The sequence below is a fragment of the Rattus norvegicus genome, chromosome 8 (assembly GCF_036323735.1).
Source record: "Rattus norvegicus strain BN/NHsdMcwi chromosome 8, GRCr8, whole genome shotgun sequence".
Classification (NCBI taxonomy): Eukaryota; Metazoa; Chordata; class Mammalia; order Rodentia; family Muridae; genus Rattus; species Rattus norvegicus.
Window position 1 is genome coordinate 69,287,322 of NC_086026.1, and position 14,217 is coordinate 69,301,538.

General features: G+C 46.9%; 1 protein-coding gene across 2 annotated transcripts in view; it reads right to left on the reverse strand.

The window, feature by feature from the left end:
- The window catches only part of Thsd4 (thrombospondin type 1 domain containing 4), a 599,748-nt gene that overhangs the window by 6,925 nt on the left and 578,606 nt on the right, over positions 1-14,217 (reverse strand). For both annotated transcript variants that reach the window (XM_039082429.2, XM_039082430.2), the window contains 3 exons: positions 11,448-11,621; positions 6,884-7,063; positions 3,301-3,445 (listed from right to left, as the gene is read on the reverse strand). In XM_039082429.2, coding sequence (XP_038938357.1) covers positions 3,301-3,445; positions 6,884-7,063; positions 11,448-11,621 — 499 coding nt within the window. The remainder of the gene's footprint in view (positions 1-3,300; positions 3,446-6,883; positions 7,064-11,447; positions 11,622-14,217) is intronic.

The window sequence follows — 14,217 nt, forward strand, 5'->3', positions numbered from 1 at the left end:
TGGTAGACTTGGTTTCCATTTTTTTTTCCTGTTAGAAACAGCAGTCTTGGGCTGGAGAGATGGCTCAGTGGTTAAGAGCACTGACTGCTCTTCCAGAGGTCCTGAGTTCAAATCCCAGCAACCACATGGTGGCTCACAACCATCTGTAATGGGATGCTCTCTTCTCAAGTGTCTGAAGAGAACTACAGTGTTCATATAAATAAAATAAATAAATCTTAAAAACAAACAAACAAAAAAAAAGAAACAGCAGTCTTTTGAGCGAATTTTTAAGTGTTCTTTTTGAGTTTTAAGACACATACAGCCTTATTAGATGTGATGGCTGCCCTCTAAACTATGTGAGGCTATTTGTATTTCTCTTGGCAGAACAGTGGCATTCTATTTTGGGGGTTGGGGAATGGCAGGGCAGTGGGAAGAAGACAGGATCTCACGTAGCCTCAGCTGGCCTTGATCCTGGAGGATGAGAAGTTCTAATCCTCCTGCCTCCGTCTCCAGGGCTGGGGATGGTTCTAGGTGTGTACCACCATGTGTGGTTTATGCCGTGCTGGAGAGCATTCCCGGGGCACTGTGCATGCTGGGCAAGCCCTCGGCTAGCTGAGGTGTAGCAGAACTGTCTTCCACCGTGGGCCGTATTTGTGTCTGTCTAGTGAACGCTAAACTTCCTGTGTGAGGTGAACACATTGTATCAGTGTTTGCCCCTCAGGCTCCCTTTGCTGGGGGCAGCTCTCCTTTTGCCTGTGAACTTAACAAGCTCTCACCACAGATCCCTGTCCTTACTGGTTGCCATGTTGCTAGCTTCTTCTCTAAGCTTGTAGCTCCTCTTGGCACTTCTTTTATGATGTCACGTGATAACTGGTCACTTGACGTTTTAATTTATTGGTATCGTAGTATTTTCCCTTGTGACCACTCTGGGGTTTTCCTTTAAGAAATTCTTCCTTATTCTAAGGTAAAACATTTCCCTCCTCAAAGTCCTTTCTTAAAGTTTAAAATTTCTGATTACATTTATTTCCTTAATTCTCCAGGAACTGGGGAGTGTGTGTGAGCATATGTGCCTGTGTGCTTATGTGTGTGTGCTTATGTGTGTGTGTGTGTGTGTGTGTATGTGTGTGTGTACTTGTGTGTGTGTGTATATGCGTGTGTGTGTATTGAGAGGCAGGGATTCTCTGTCTTTCCATCTATGTAAGCATAGATGAACTGTTTGATTATCATTGAACAGCTCACCCTTTCCCTAGACTCCTATGCGAACTCCACCACAGACCAAGCTTCTTTGGTTTATTTGAGGACGTCCTGTTGTCTGCTTTTACCTGCTCACCTCTCCCTGAGCCGGCCGCATGCCTTTGTCTGTGGCAGAATAAGTCCCCCAATACTCTTATCCTCAAGATTTCTCTGGATTTTCTGTGCTGTTATTTGATATAAACAGTTTGGTATATCTGATTCATATTCGATATATCCCATTTAAAAGATCCTGAGTGGATCTTGACTGACATCGTGTCAGTGCTGAGAAGATGCCACCATGTAAGTGCGAGGACCTGGGTTTGAGTCTCAGGCCTTACACGGAAGCACTGTGCATGTAGTGTGTGCTGTAATCCCAGGGCTGGGAGGGTGCGACAGGTGGATCTCTGAAGTTTGCCGCTAGCCACCCGACTCAGCCAAGCACAGCGCGGTGACAGGCACTGAAGGGTTAAAATTTCTAAAAGTTAGTCATGAACAAAGTCCAGACATGCCTGAGAGAATTTGAGATAGGGCTCACTGGCCCGACTATCAACTCCCAAGGACACTGGCCATCTGGAGCCACCCCCTCCCCTTCCTTCACTCCCTGAGGATGGGTCATCCCCCTGCTGCAGTGAGATGAGTTGCCCTGCCCACATTGCTGAGATGCTAGATTACACGTATGCTTTGTTGATGTAACTCCGTGCCAAAAGTAACTGTGCACCCTTTGTATTAGCCAATTATGTGTATTCACACGAAACCCCTGGTTTTCCCTATATAAGCTCCTGCCTAGAGAGGCTCGGGGCTTGACTCAATCTCCTGTGTGAGATACGTGTCAGCCCGAGATCTCGTAAATAAAACTGCCTTTTGTTGATTACATCAAGACCGGCTTCTCGTGTTTCCTGGGGGTACCTCAACCCGTGACTGGAGCGAGAGTCTCCCCAAGTCTGGGGGTCTTTCAGCACTAACTCAAATGAATAAAGGAAAAGGAGGGGGAGGGTAAAGGAGAAGAGATGCAAGAAAAAACTTGTAACACATCTTAGGAAAAAAAATGCTACAATCAGTATAAAGGACTCTGTAGGCGGGAGGCCTCAAAAGTAAATATCGATAGAATTCCCATGTCTGGGTCACGCACATCAGCTATTTACTTATTTGTCTTGGCAACACCACACAGCTGAAGTGATTTGAATTTGGATCATCAATTGCTCCTTGCCTTGCTTTTGAAAAGGTTGCATTAAAACGCAACACTGAAAAAGTAAGTTGTCTCAGGCACACACAGACATGGGCAATTAAAGATGGCTAAAACGGCCAGATCCTTGGAATTGATTGTATAGATTTCGGAGTAAAGCGTGGCCGTCATAACCAGTTTGTGTATTCTTGAGGCCCACTGTCAGCCAGCCCACGCTTGTCAAAGGTTTCTCACTAATAAGATGTGAGAGGGTTTTGTTCTGAAACAGCTTTTATGTACCCCTGGCTGGCCTTGAGCTTGGTACTGGGAGGTGCTGATCTCGGTCTTCTGATTCTCCTGTCTCAGCTCTGGAGTGCCAGGCTTGTGGCACTCACCACCAGGCCTGGTTTGTGTGCCGCTAGGATCAAACCCAGGGCTTTGTGAATGGCAGGCAAGCTTTCCGGCACTCGGCCCCAGTCTGATTTTCTTTAAAAACCACTCTGGTTTGCTCTTCTAGACTTAGCTATGGTGTCTTTTCGAGGGAGGAAAAACTACTTCACTTCAGACATAAAATCCAATAAAGGGGAAGAAAAGGAAATTACAAGGTTAACAAAACTGAATATATAAATAAACCTTAATAACTGTCTATGTGCCTTTAAATGACTCTCAGAGCTAAAGTTAAAAAGGTCCACATCAGTAGCTCACATTAAGAGACTCGGAGCACACCCCAGTGCGTTGTAGTCTTAAACTATGAAATTATAACATCAAAGCACCCTTAACCCCCTATTGTCCCCCTACCCCAAGACACACACCGCTGTGGCAATGCAGGTCACAGAGAACCAACTCAACCATTTTCACCCTGGATAACTTGACAGATGGAGAGGAGGCTCATTTCTCTTTTTTGTCAGGTAGAAACCCAAACTCACCAACTTCAGGGACACAGTCCTGAGGGTTACAAGATTCTCTCTCTTCTGGCTTCAACTGGGGGTCGCAGAGGCTACCCGGGGTCATGTCGTCTGAGAGACACCGAACTTCCCGCACCCGGAATCCGCCCTGACAGCTCTTGGAACACTGTGGGGCAAAAGAGAGAAAATGTCAGACTTCTCAGCAGCCTGTTAGGTCCCTGCACCAGGGAGGAGAATCCAGGGAAATTCAAACAACTCCTTAAAGGGAAAGCGAGCACTAAACCACACTTTCACAGGACACCTAGCGGGTCAGCTACCTTGTCCTGTCTGCCCCATGCCCACACCCACTCCTTGAACTGTTTTGAGTGAATTCTAGTCTCCACCACACCTCCCATAATATTTTAAGGCTCCAAAAAGAAGGAACCTTAAAAGTGTACCATTGCTGTACCTTATTATCTTCAAATCTATATATTTACTGTTTCTCATCTCATTTTTAAAAATTCGGTAAATCTTTCATATTTAAAAGGTTTTCTTTTTTAAAATCAGGGTCAGGTTGGAGGAACATAGACATGAGTAGACATGGAATGGAGTGTATAAGTGCAGGGCATTTCCAAATGATAAATACAAAGTATTATTTTTAAAAAGCTAAACAAAACAGGGGCTGGAGAGATGGCTCAGAGGTTAAGAGCACTGCTGTTCTTCCAGAGGACATGGGATCAACTCCTGGTCCCCACATGGTGGCTTACAACTGTCTGAAACTCCAGCCTCAGGAGAGGTGCCCTCTCCTCTGTGCTTCAAGGGCACTGCACACAGGAGGTACTCAGCCATATATGGAGGCAAAACACCCATACACATAAGATAAAAATAAACATGAAATAATAATAATAACAAGAACAACAACTAGGATCTCTATCTCAGTTATACTTTTGGTTATAATTCTTAATCTAAACCCACAGGTCTCCCTTCCATTACCTTATACTTGTTTATTTTTGATGTTTAAGAATTTAAACAAATTTTCTTTGAGACAGGGTCTCACTGCGTAGCCCTGACTTGGTCCAGAGTTCACTCTGTAGACCAAGCTGGCCTGGAACTCACGGAGATCAGCCTGCCTCCTGGGTGCAGGGAGTAAAGGTGTGGGCTACCACAGCTACAATAATTAATTTTCTTGATTACATTTATTATGTGTGTTTGTGGGTTCCATGGGGTAGGTGTGGAGGTCAGAGAATAACTTGTGGGAGTTGGTTCTCTCCTTCCAATGTGGATCCCGGAGATGGAACTCAGGTCTTCCCACAGTTAGGTGTCTTTATGTGCTGGGCCATCTCACTGTTACTTAATTTTTATTAATTAAAAAAATTTTAAATTAATTAAAAAATTTAAAACAAAAATTATTCATTTTTTTGGAGCCAGGGTCTCATATAGCCCAGGCTAGCCTCAAGCTCCCCAATGTAGCCAAGGATGGTCTTGACTGTCTCCTTATTGTTTTGAAAATGTGCTATTCTTTGGCAGTGCCATCCATGCGGCTGCATGCATTTGGATTTTAGCTATTTTCATCCCTTACCACCTTTACTCAGCCCTTCCCACCCCCACTGACCCCCTTCCTCTCAGCAAGTCCCCCTCCTATTTTCATGTCTGTTTCGTGTGTGTGTTTGTGACCCACTTAATTAGGGTTGCTTGTATGAACATGGGGGGAGGGCGATATATCGGTGACTAGATTGCTGAAGAAAGTGACTACTCCTCTCTCAGCAACCCTTACCTGAGGACAGCTCCTCAGAGAGGGGCGGGGCCTCATGAATTCCTTCCCCATCTGTGAGGGTCTGTTGCTGGGACCCATCTTGTAGAGGTCTCGTGTGGGTAGCCTCCAACTTTTCCTGCCTCCATCTCCCAAGTGATGGGGTTACAGGCCTGTGCTGCAACGCCCGGGTTACATGGTGCTGAAGACGGGCCCCAGGGCTTTGTGCATGCTAGGCAAGCACTCTGCCCGCTGGCCTACATCCCCAGCCGTTGTTTCTTTTGGAGAAGGAACCAAGGGTCATTTGCTCTGTGGAGCTTTCCTTTGATTGCTGACCTTATCCCCACAGCATATTTTAACCTCTGTTTTCTCCACTTTCTAGAAACTGTTAGTTAGATCCACAGGAGGCCTCAGCTCCGTTGAAGAACCCTGAAGTTTACAGATATAGGTTTCTATACAGACACGTTCATAAGCCAATGATTCTCAAGCCTTGGGGTGTATCTGGGGGCCTTGCTGTGGTTGTCTTTCTTTTGGGGATGTCAGCAGCCATTGACATGCAATGTCTCACACTACTTAGTTCATCTGCTGTTGTAAGAGTGACATTTGAATCCTGAAGAAGATTCGGTATTAAAGAATTTCTGGCTCCTACTAATGTCAATCAAAGCTACACTCTGGATGGGAGAAAGTCCTTTTGCTATCGGGTCTATTTGGTTTCTAGGTTCTTTAAGTGGGTGGAACTGGGAAAGAATTTTTAAAAGACAATTTCTTTTTAAAATTTATCATCATCATCATCATCACCACCACCACCACCACTATCATCATCATCATCACCACCATCACCATCATCATTTTGGTTTTCTGAGATGGGGGTTTTCTCTGTATAACATCCTTGACTATCTTGGAACTCATTTTGTAGACCAGGCTGGCCTTGAACTCACAGAACTCTCACAGAGGGTTCACTGCATAATGTAGCAATGTAGTGTATGTATTCACGTGTGTCTCTCTGTGTGTGTGTAAATGTGTATATGTGGGGACATGTGTTTGTAGGTATGTGTGCACATGTGTGGGCATACATGTGTAGGCCAGAAGTTGGCAGCAGTATCTTTTCCAATTTTCTCTACACTGTATGTATGCATGCATGCATGTATGTATGTTTATATGTATCTATGTATGTATGTGTGTATGTATGAATGTATGTGTGTATGTATGCATGTATGTATTTAATATATTTTTGAGGCAGTCTTTCTATGTAGTTCTGGCTGTCCTGGCACTTGCTTGCAGACCAGGCTGTCCTTGAACTCACAGAGACTGCTTGCCTCTGCCTCCTGTGTGCTGTGATCAAAGGCATGCTCCACCATGCCTAGCTCACCACTTGATTTTTTTGAGCTAGGATCTCTCACTGAACTTGAGGCTCATCACTTCAGCTAGCCTGTCTCCACCTCCCCAGTGCTGGGGTTGCAGGCACATGTGGCGGTGCCCAGCTTACAGTGCTGTGCTTTAAACAGCAATCGTTCAGTCCTTTCAACCACCTCTATTCTCTGCAGCGATGACTGTCAAAATGCAGCCCAAGATACCCATGTACTGCTTGGTGATCATAAAGGTCTTAGCTGGTGTGTGTGTGTGTGTGTGTGTGTGTGCGCGCGCGCAGAATTAGTCTTTTTAAGCAAGACTCCCAGATATGCCCCAAAGCTTGAGAACCATTGGCTTCTGAACACGTCTGTGTAGAAACCCAAATCTGTAAGCTTCAGGGTTCCCTGACAGAGCAGGCTCTCCCTCACTGTGTCTACTGAGTAGATGCCACAGGGAATATAGGATCTCTTCATGGGCTGAGCCCAGGACCCTCCCCAGAGTCATCTATGGGCCACCACGACTTACCATGCTCCATTCTGTGCTGAACCACTTAGCACCACAAGGCTTGAGGTGACAGGCCTGCTGGCTTGGGGGCTTCTCCAGGAATGAACACTCATAAGGGTCGAGCACTTCAAAGGTGTCTGCATTCTTCCTAACGCAGATCACCTCCCTCTGCTGTGTCCCACTGCCACACTCGACGGAACACTGGAGAAGAAGCCGAGACAGACAGGTGTCACAGGACACAAAGGGGGACGAAGAGCAAGACACAGGATACAAGAATAGAAATTGGGGATGGAGAGATGGCTCAGTGGTTAGGAGCACTGGCTGTTCTTCCATAGGACCCGGGTTCAATTCCCAGCACCCACATGGCAGCTCACAACTCCAGTTCTAGCAGTTCTGACACCCTCAGTGACACATGCAGCCAAACACCAAAATGCATAAAAATTAACAGAAGTCGGCAGGGGCACTGGTAAACTCCATTGCTGATAAGGAATATAGGGGCTGGAGAGATGGCCCTGTGGGTAAAAGGTCCATGGCAAAACCGAGAAGACCCAAGTTCAGATCCTTGGCACCCATGTGAAAAGCAAGTGTGGCTTTTAGTGTTGGGAGGTGGAGACAGGATCCTGGAGGCTCGCTGGTCAGCCAGTCTGACCAACTAGTGACCTCCAGGGTAGAGGGAGAACTTGTCTAAGAGAATAAGGTGGACCCAGCTGAAGGAGACACTGACAATGGCCTGTGTGAGGGCCGGACAACGTCTTGGTGCAACTGATACCTGAGCCCCACTGCAGCCATGTCTGTGAGACTACACCAGCACCAAGGCTGAGAGAAGATGGGCCAAGGCCTGGGTCTCAGTGGGTTCTCAAGGACATGGTGTGACACTCCAAAGATAGATCCATTTTTGTCTGTGGGTGACAGTAACCTGGGGGCAGAGGCGGTGATATGTGCAGGGGTGACAGTAGCCACACTACTTGGGGTACCCTCTGTCCTTTCTGCAGCTGCTGAGCTGCCAGTCCCATGGCTGGCACAACTGCTCCCATCCAGTTCACGGCTCCATGTCTGCTGTGGGGTCGTGGGCCATAGTGCAGCTTGTTGGCACGTGGCTGGGGCAAAGGCATGGCTCAGCTGTCAGGTAAAACAATTAATAAGCACAGAGAGGAGTTCTGATTTTGATTAAGGGCTTTCTACTGCCAGCCATGGGTGACACCCTGTATGACCTGTCCCCTACAAAGCCCTCTGTGATGGCTAACCTTGGCTGTTACCCTGACACACCTAAAGAGGGAGCTTCAGTTAAGGAATGGCCTCCATCAGATTGGCTTATGGACATTTTCTTGAGTGTTAATTGATGTAGGAGGACTCAATCCACTGTGGGCGGTACCATCTCTAGGCAGGTGGCCAATTGATGTAGGAGGACCCAGCCCACTGTGGTTGGTGTCATCCCTAGGCAGGTGGGCCTGGGCTGTCTAAGAGAGGTAGCTGACTCTGAACCTGAGGGAGCCAGTAAGCAGGGTCCTTCTGAAGTGCCTTGGTTGAGCTCCTGCCCTGACTTCCTTCCATGATGGACTGTGACCTGGAAAAGCATTGAACAGAATGGAATGACCCTCCCCTCCCCAGTTTGCTTTTGGCCAAAGTGTCTTATCATAGCAGCAGGAAAGCAAAGATACCTCCTAAGGAAACAGACTCAGGGAGGTGAAATTACCTCACTGTGTCAGGAGTCCCCTGAGATTGGAGCTGGATTCAGTTATATCAATGTCCATGAGGGTTGCCCATGAAAGCAGCCCTAGAAATACTCCAACCCCTTCCTCTGAAGCTTTTGAATTTTACAGATTTTATCAATCAAAACATTAGAAGTCTAAGAAAAGAAAAACCATTTCCCCATACAGTCTACATAACAGTTCATAGACTATAAAATACATATGTATTTTTCAACAGAGGATGTCCTGTAGCCTAGGCTGGCTTCAACCATGTAGCCTAAGATAATCTTGAATTTAGGATCTTTCTAAATCCTAAATCTAAACCTTCCAAGTTCTGGAATTACAGGTATGCGCAACATGCCTGATCTTATTAGAGCCGAGGACTGAACCTGGGACTTCATGCATGTTAGGCAAATTACCAACGAAGCACTCCTGCATGGATATGAATATATGACCCCCCCCCCACTCGTACACACATACATAAAACGTGTGTGTGGGCTTTACCTGCATGTATGTAGTATGAACCCACAGAACCAGAAGAGGGTATTGGATCCCCTGGAACCAGAGTTAAGGATGGTTGTGATACCCCACGTGTGTATGAAGAGCTGAGCTCAGGCCTTCCGCAGGCTCTGAACGGGAGAGCCACCCCCAACACTCCCCAAGCACCAGGCTTTGCATTTTCATACTCTGCGGCTGGCTATGGTGTCATGTGCACCTTGGATACTCTAATGAGCATTGTTGTTTATATATCTTTGTGACAGCATCATGTGTAGACATGTGATCTTTATGTGACATTTTACTGGCTAAGGACAAATGACAAGATCCTGAGGTCAGGAGCATTCTTGTTGAAGAAATCTTTATTTTTCCCTTTGAATAATTGTTTTTTAAAAATATTTATTTTGAGGCAAGCTCTCATGATGTATTCCTGGCTCTTCCAGCACTCACTCTGTAGACCAGGCTGTCCTTGAACTCACAGAGATCTATGCCTCTGCCTCAGAGTGCCAGGACTAACGGCGTGCGCCACCACACCCAGCTGACTATTTCCTTAAAATGGACCTACATGGTGGGGAAGGCAAATGGTGTGTTCTGCCTCCTGCCCTTTGCTGTCGACTTGCTTTCCAAAGGGCCTGTATCAGTTTCAGGGAAAAGTCGGCCAATTTTGTCAAGGTCTGTCTTTGAAGCTACTTTAAAAAATTCCTACGGAGCCAGCGTCTGGATACCGTACAAATCATGACCTTCAAACAAAAGGCCTTGGCGAATCAGCCAGCCCCGGGAGCCAGTGCTAAGAGGGCCAAGAACTCAAATCCAGGCAGGCAGTAGAGGTGGGTGGGGTAGGGGCTGTGACAGGGCAGTCATTGGGCTGGCTCTCTAGCTTTTCCTCAGGGTTTCACACTCAATGCTGAACAAGGAGGAAAAATCAGCTCATCGGTCGAAGGTCACTTTAGTTTCTTTATTATCTGTTTTTATAACATATACTTCCAGCTTTAAAAAGAAGTGCGGTGGGCTGGTGAGATGGCTCAGTGGTTAAGAACACTGGCTTCTCTTCCCGAGGTCCTGAGTTCAATTCCCACCAACTACATAGTGGCTCACAACCATCTATAAAGGCATCTCATGCCCTCTTCTGGCATGCATGTGTACAAGCAAACCGAGCACTCCTATACAAGCAAACACTTAAATATCTGTGTGTATGATGTATGTGTGCATGTGTGTGCGTGTGGGCAAACATGACCTTGCTGCATATCTGGAGGACACGGTAAGCGTGCATATTGACCTTCACATTCTACTTTGAGGCAGGGTCTCTTGCTGCTCTCTCTCTTGCTGTATTCCAGGCTGGCTGGCCTGCAAGCCCCATGGACCCTTCTCCATCTCCCATCTCAGCCGAGAAGTACCAGGATTACAGATGTGTGCTGCCGTGTCTGGCTTTCACATGGCTTCCAGGGAATCTAAACACAGGCCCTTGTGCTTGTGTGACAAATGCTTTATCCATTGACCAATCTCTCAGGCCCCAGTCTCCGTGTTTTTATGTTTACTTATTAATTTTGTTTTTCAAGACATAGTTCTCTGTGTAATCCTGGAACTCGCTCTGTAGACCAGAGTTTCTTGAACTCAGAGATTCACCTGCCTCTGCCTCTGCCTCCTGAGTGGTGGGATTAAAGTTGCGAGCCATCATGTCCGGCCCCATCTCCAGATTTTTAAACGGCAGTTTCTGACATTGTCGAGTACCTAACAAACCAGCTAATGGTAAGATACAGCAGTAGCAGCCACCTGCCGCATTTACTGTACGTCAGGGTGCCCATGATCATTCCCTGAAGCACAGAACTTTATTTTGTTCATGGTAGCTCACCATGCTCAAGTGAGCACACAGTAGGTGTACACTGAATCTTGTTGGCTAAACAAGGTGCTCAAGTGAGCACACAGTAGGTGCACACTGAATCTTGTTGGCTAAACAAGGTGCTCAAGTGAGCACACAGTAGGTGCACACTGAATCTTGTTGGCTAAACAAGGTGCTCAAGTGAGCACACAGTAGGTGCACACTGAATCTTGTTGGCTAAACAAGGTACTCAAGTGAGCACACAGTAGGTGCACACTGAATCTTGTTGGCTAAACAGGGTGTTCAAGTGAGCATACAGTAGGTGCACACTGAATCTTGGCTGAACAAGGTGCTTAAGAGGGCACACAGTAGGTGTACACTGAATCTTGTTGGATTTATAATGTGCTTAGGTGGGCACACAGGAAGGAAGGATGCACCCGTTGGCTGAATGACAAACCGAGAACATTAGCAGCTTTTCCAGGTCATGACAGGTAGCTAGTAGCACAGATTCAAAGCTGTGTTCTAACCCCTCTGCTATATTGCCTCTTCCAGGGACAGAGAGATGTACCCAGCTCTGGCTACGCACCTGACTCCAGCTGCCAGTGAACCACTCCACCTTGCCTGTGCAGGGCCCATTGTCACATGGTGTAGCCTCCGCTGGCCTGTTGTTCCCACAGCCTTCTAATGGCAGGCTGCTGATGTGGTTGGTCATACACACCACCGAGCGTGTCCTCACCCCAGCCCCACACTCTGCTGAGCACTGTAAGACAGAAAGAAGGCATGTTAGCAGGGTCCTTGCAGGTTCTGGGGAGACCTCCAAATGATGCCAAGGACTCACTGTCCCTCCAACTTTCTTCTCTAAATAGCTGACCTTTTCTCACACAGGACATACTCCACGAAGGGAGTCTCCTCCTTATCTGTTACTTTGCCTTCTAGAGTCCTAGTTACTCACGGACACATGTTTGCACGTGCTATGTGGGAATCTCTAGAAACAAACAATTCATCAATTTTAAGTGGTCCTGACTATCCCATTCTACATATGTTCCATATTCCACCCGGTACCCCATTCTAGATAGTTAGCGTGGCCGCAGTCCCATGACACATAAGAGGCTCTGAGAGCACGGGGTTCCCTCTTCCTGGATGTCTTCCCAAGAAACACCAGGAGCTTGAGGGCTGGACTCCAGTGCCTTTCCTCTAAGGCATCCTTGCCTACCCCTTTAACACACTCTCTGCCGCCTCTGAAGTCACGTGGCTCTCTACACATTCCCTTCCTTTGTTTTTCAAATTGTTTAAAATTTTCGTGTGTAAATACAGTTTGTAACTATGTATATGTACTTGTGTGTGAATGTGTGTGTGTGTGTGTGTGTGTGTGTGTGTGAAGTTCATGCTGGTGTGCCCTCCTCAACTGCATTCTACCTTATATTTTTGGGTCAGGGACTCACTGAACTACATAAGTTCTGCTGAATGGACTTATTTAATCTTTTGCCTTCTACACTTAGGTATCTGCACCTGGGGTGAGCCAGTCCCCAAATGCCCCTTGTATTTAATTGGTCAATGATAGAGCCAGGCCCCCAGAGAGGGGACCAGGATGATGGGACCTGAAAGTTTCTCTACTATGCCAGTGGCTGGGGAAAGCACGGCAGATTTCGATCTAAAGGAGCTTCTCAGGCCTTGGAAGCCTGCAGCGGAAATGGGGGAAAAGGGGGTACCCCCCACACAGCAGGGACTGAGCTGCACATATGTGCTCCTGAAAGACCAGGCACATCTGCTGAGGTAGGCAGAAAAGAGACGGCATCCCAGTCACACTCGGGCACTGCAGAAACAGACACAGGGATCCCTGAGCATCGTCGTGGTGAAGGTCACCTTCCTGTAAGGTTCTCATAACTACTCACATCAGTGCCTTCCTCAGTCGCTTTCTGTCTTATTTATTCATTTTTATTTTTTGAGAAGGGTCTTATTATATAACACTGGCTAGCCCGAAACTCACTGTGTATAGATCAGGGTATCCTGGAATTCACAGAAGTCCACCTGCCTCTCCCTCCTGAGTGGCAGGATTAAAGTGTGCACCAGCAGATCTGACTTTACTCCTTCCTTCCTCCCTTCCTCCCTTCCTTCCTTCCTTCCTTCCTTCCTTCCTTCCTTCCTTCCTTCCTTCTATTCATATTCTCTCTCTCCCTTTCTTTCTTTCTTTCTTTCTTTCTTTCTTTCTTTCTTTCTTTCTTTCTTTCTTTCTTTTTCTTTCTGAGTCAAGGTCACTGAACTGGGAACTCGTGGGTTCAGATAGGCTGGCTGACCAGTGAACTCCATCTCCCTGAACTAATATTACAGATGCTACCATCATGCCTGGCTTTTATGTGGGTACTGGAATCGAACGCAGGTCCTCATGCTTGAGCAGCAATCACCCACTAAGCCATCTCCTTAGCCCCTACACTTTCCCCCCAATCACAATAAATACTTGCAAGACCCAACATTTCGACCACTCACAAGCATTGTCTTCACTCCTCGCATTCCTTCACCCTCTTGGGCGACTCTTTTTCTATCCATCCTCAGAATCTTTCATTAGAAACTCTGTCTCCATCTCTGATGGAGGAAGTCAGCTGACTGCTGGCTTCTCGTGCATGCAGTCATGAGGTAAGTGAGGATCAGCCACATTTGCCTGTGAGTTTTCTTTAATAGCGCAGCCCTGAGAAAGGCCAGGCTTCTGAGATTGGGGACAGTACGTCACATGCTTTGAGCTACTGAACAACTGGGAAAGCACCCACAATTCAATGCGTGCCTACTATATTGCAGGCACAAAATCTATGGAGTCATCTCCCAGTCTTGGAACGCTGAGGAGATGTAAGCTAATTTTCTTTTATACCCCCTCCTTAACTGCAGAGACCCTTGGTCCTCATGTGAATCTACGAGTCGTCTCTAGCCTTTTGCCAAAGATATTGTGGCAGCTGGTGGCCCTCAGAGCGAACCAGCCGCCATCTTTAACAGATCAGCTGAGCACACTTTGTAAGAAGTCAGTCACAGCTGGGCCTGTGGAATGCTGACATTTCTCAGAGAGGAAGGTCTTAGGGAGGGTCCATGGACTCAGGGTTCCAGCTACTGGTGTGCAATTCTTCTCTAACTACACATGGCCTAGGAGACTCTGAGAATATAGACGGGCTGGGGAGGGTAGTTAGTGTGGTGGTTTGATTGGGAATGGCCCCCACATCTCATATATTTGACTGTTTGATCATAGGGAGTCTAATTAGTTGAGAGGGATTAGGAAGTGTGGCCTTCTTGGAGGAAGTGTGTCACTGGGGGTGGAATTTGGGGTTTCAAATGCTCCAGTCAGGCCTGGTGTCTCTCCTTTCTGCTGTCTGTGG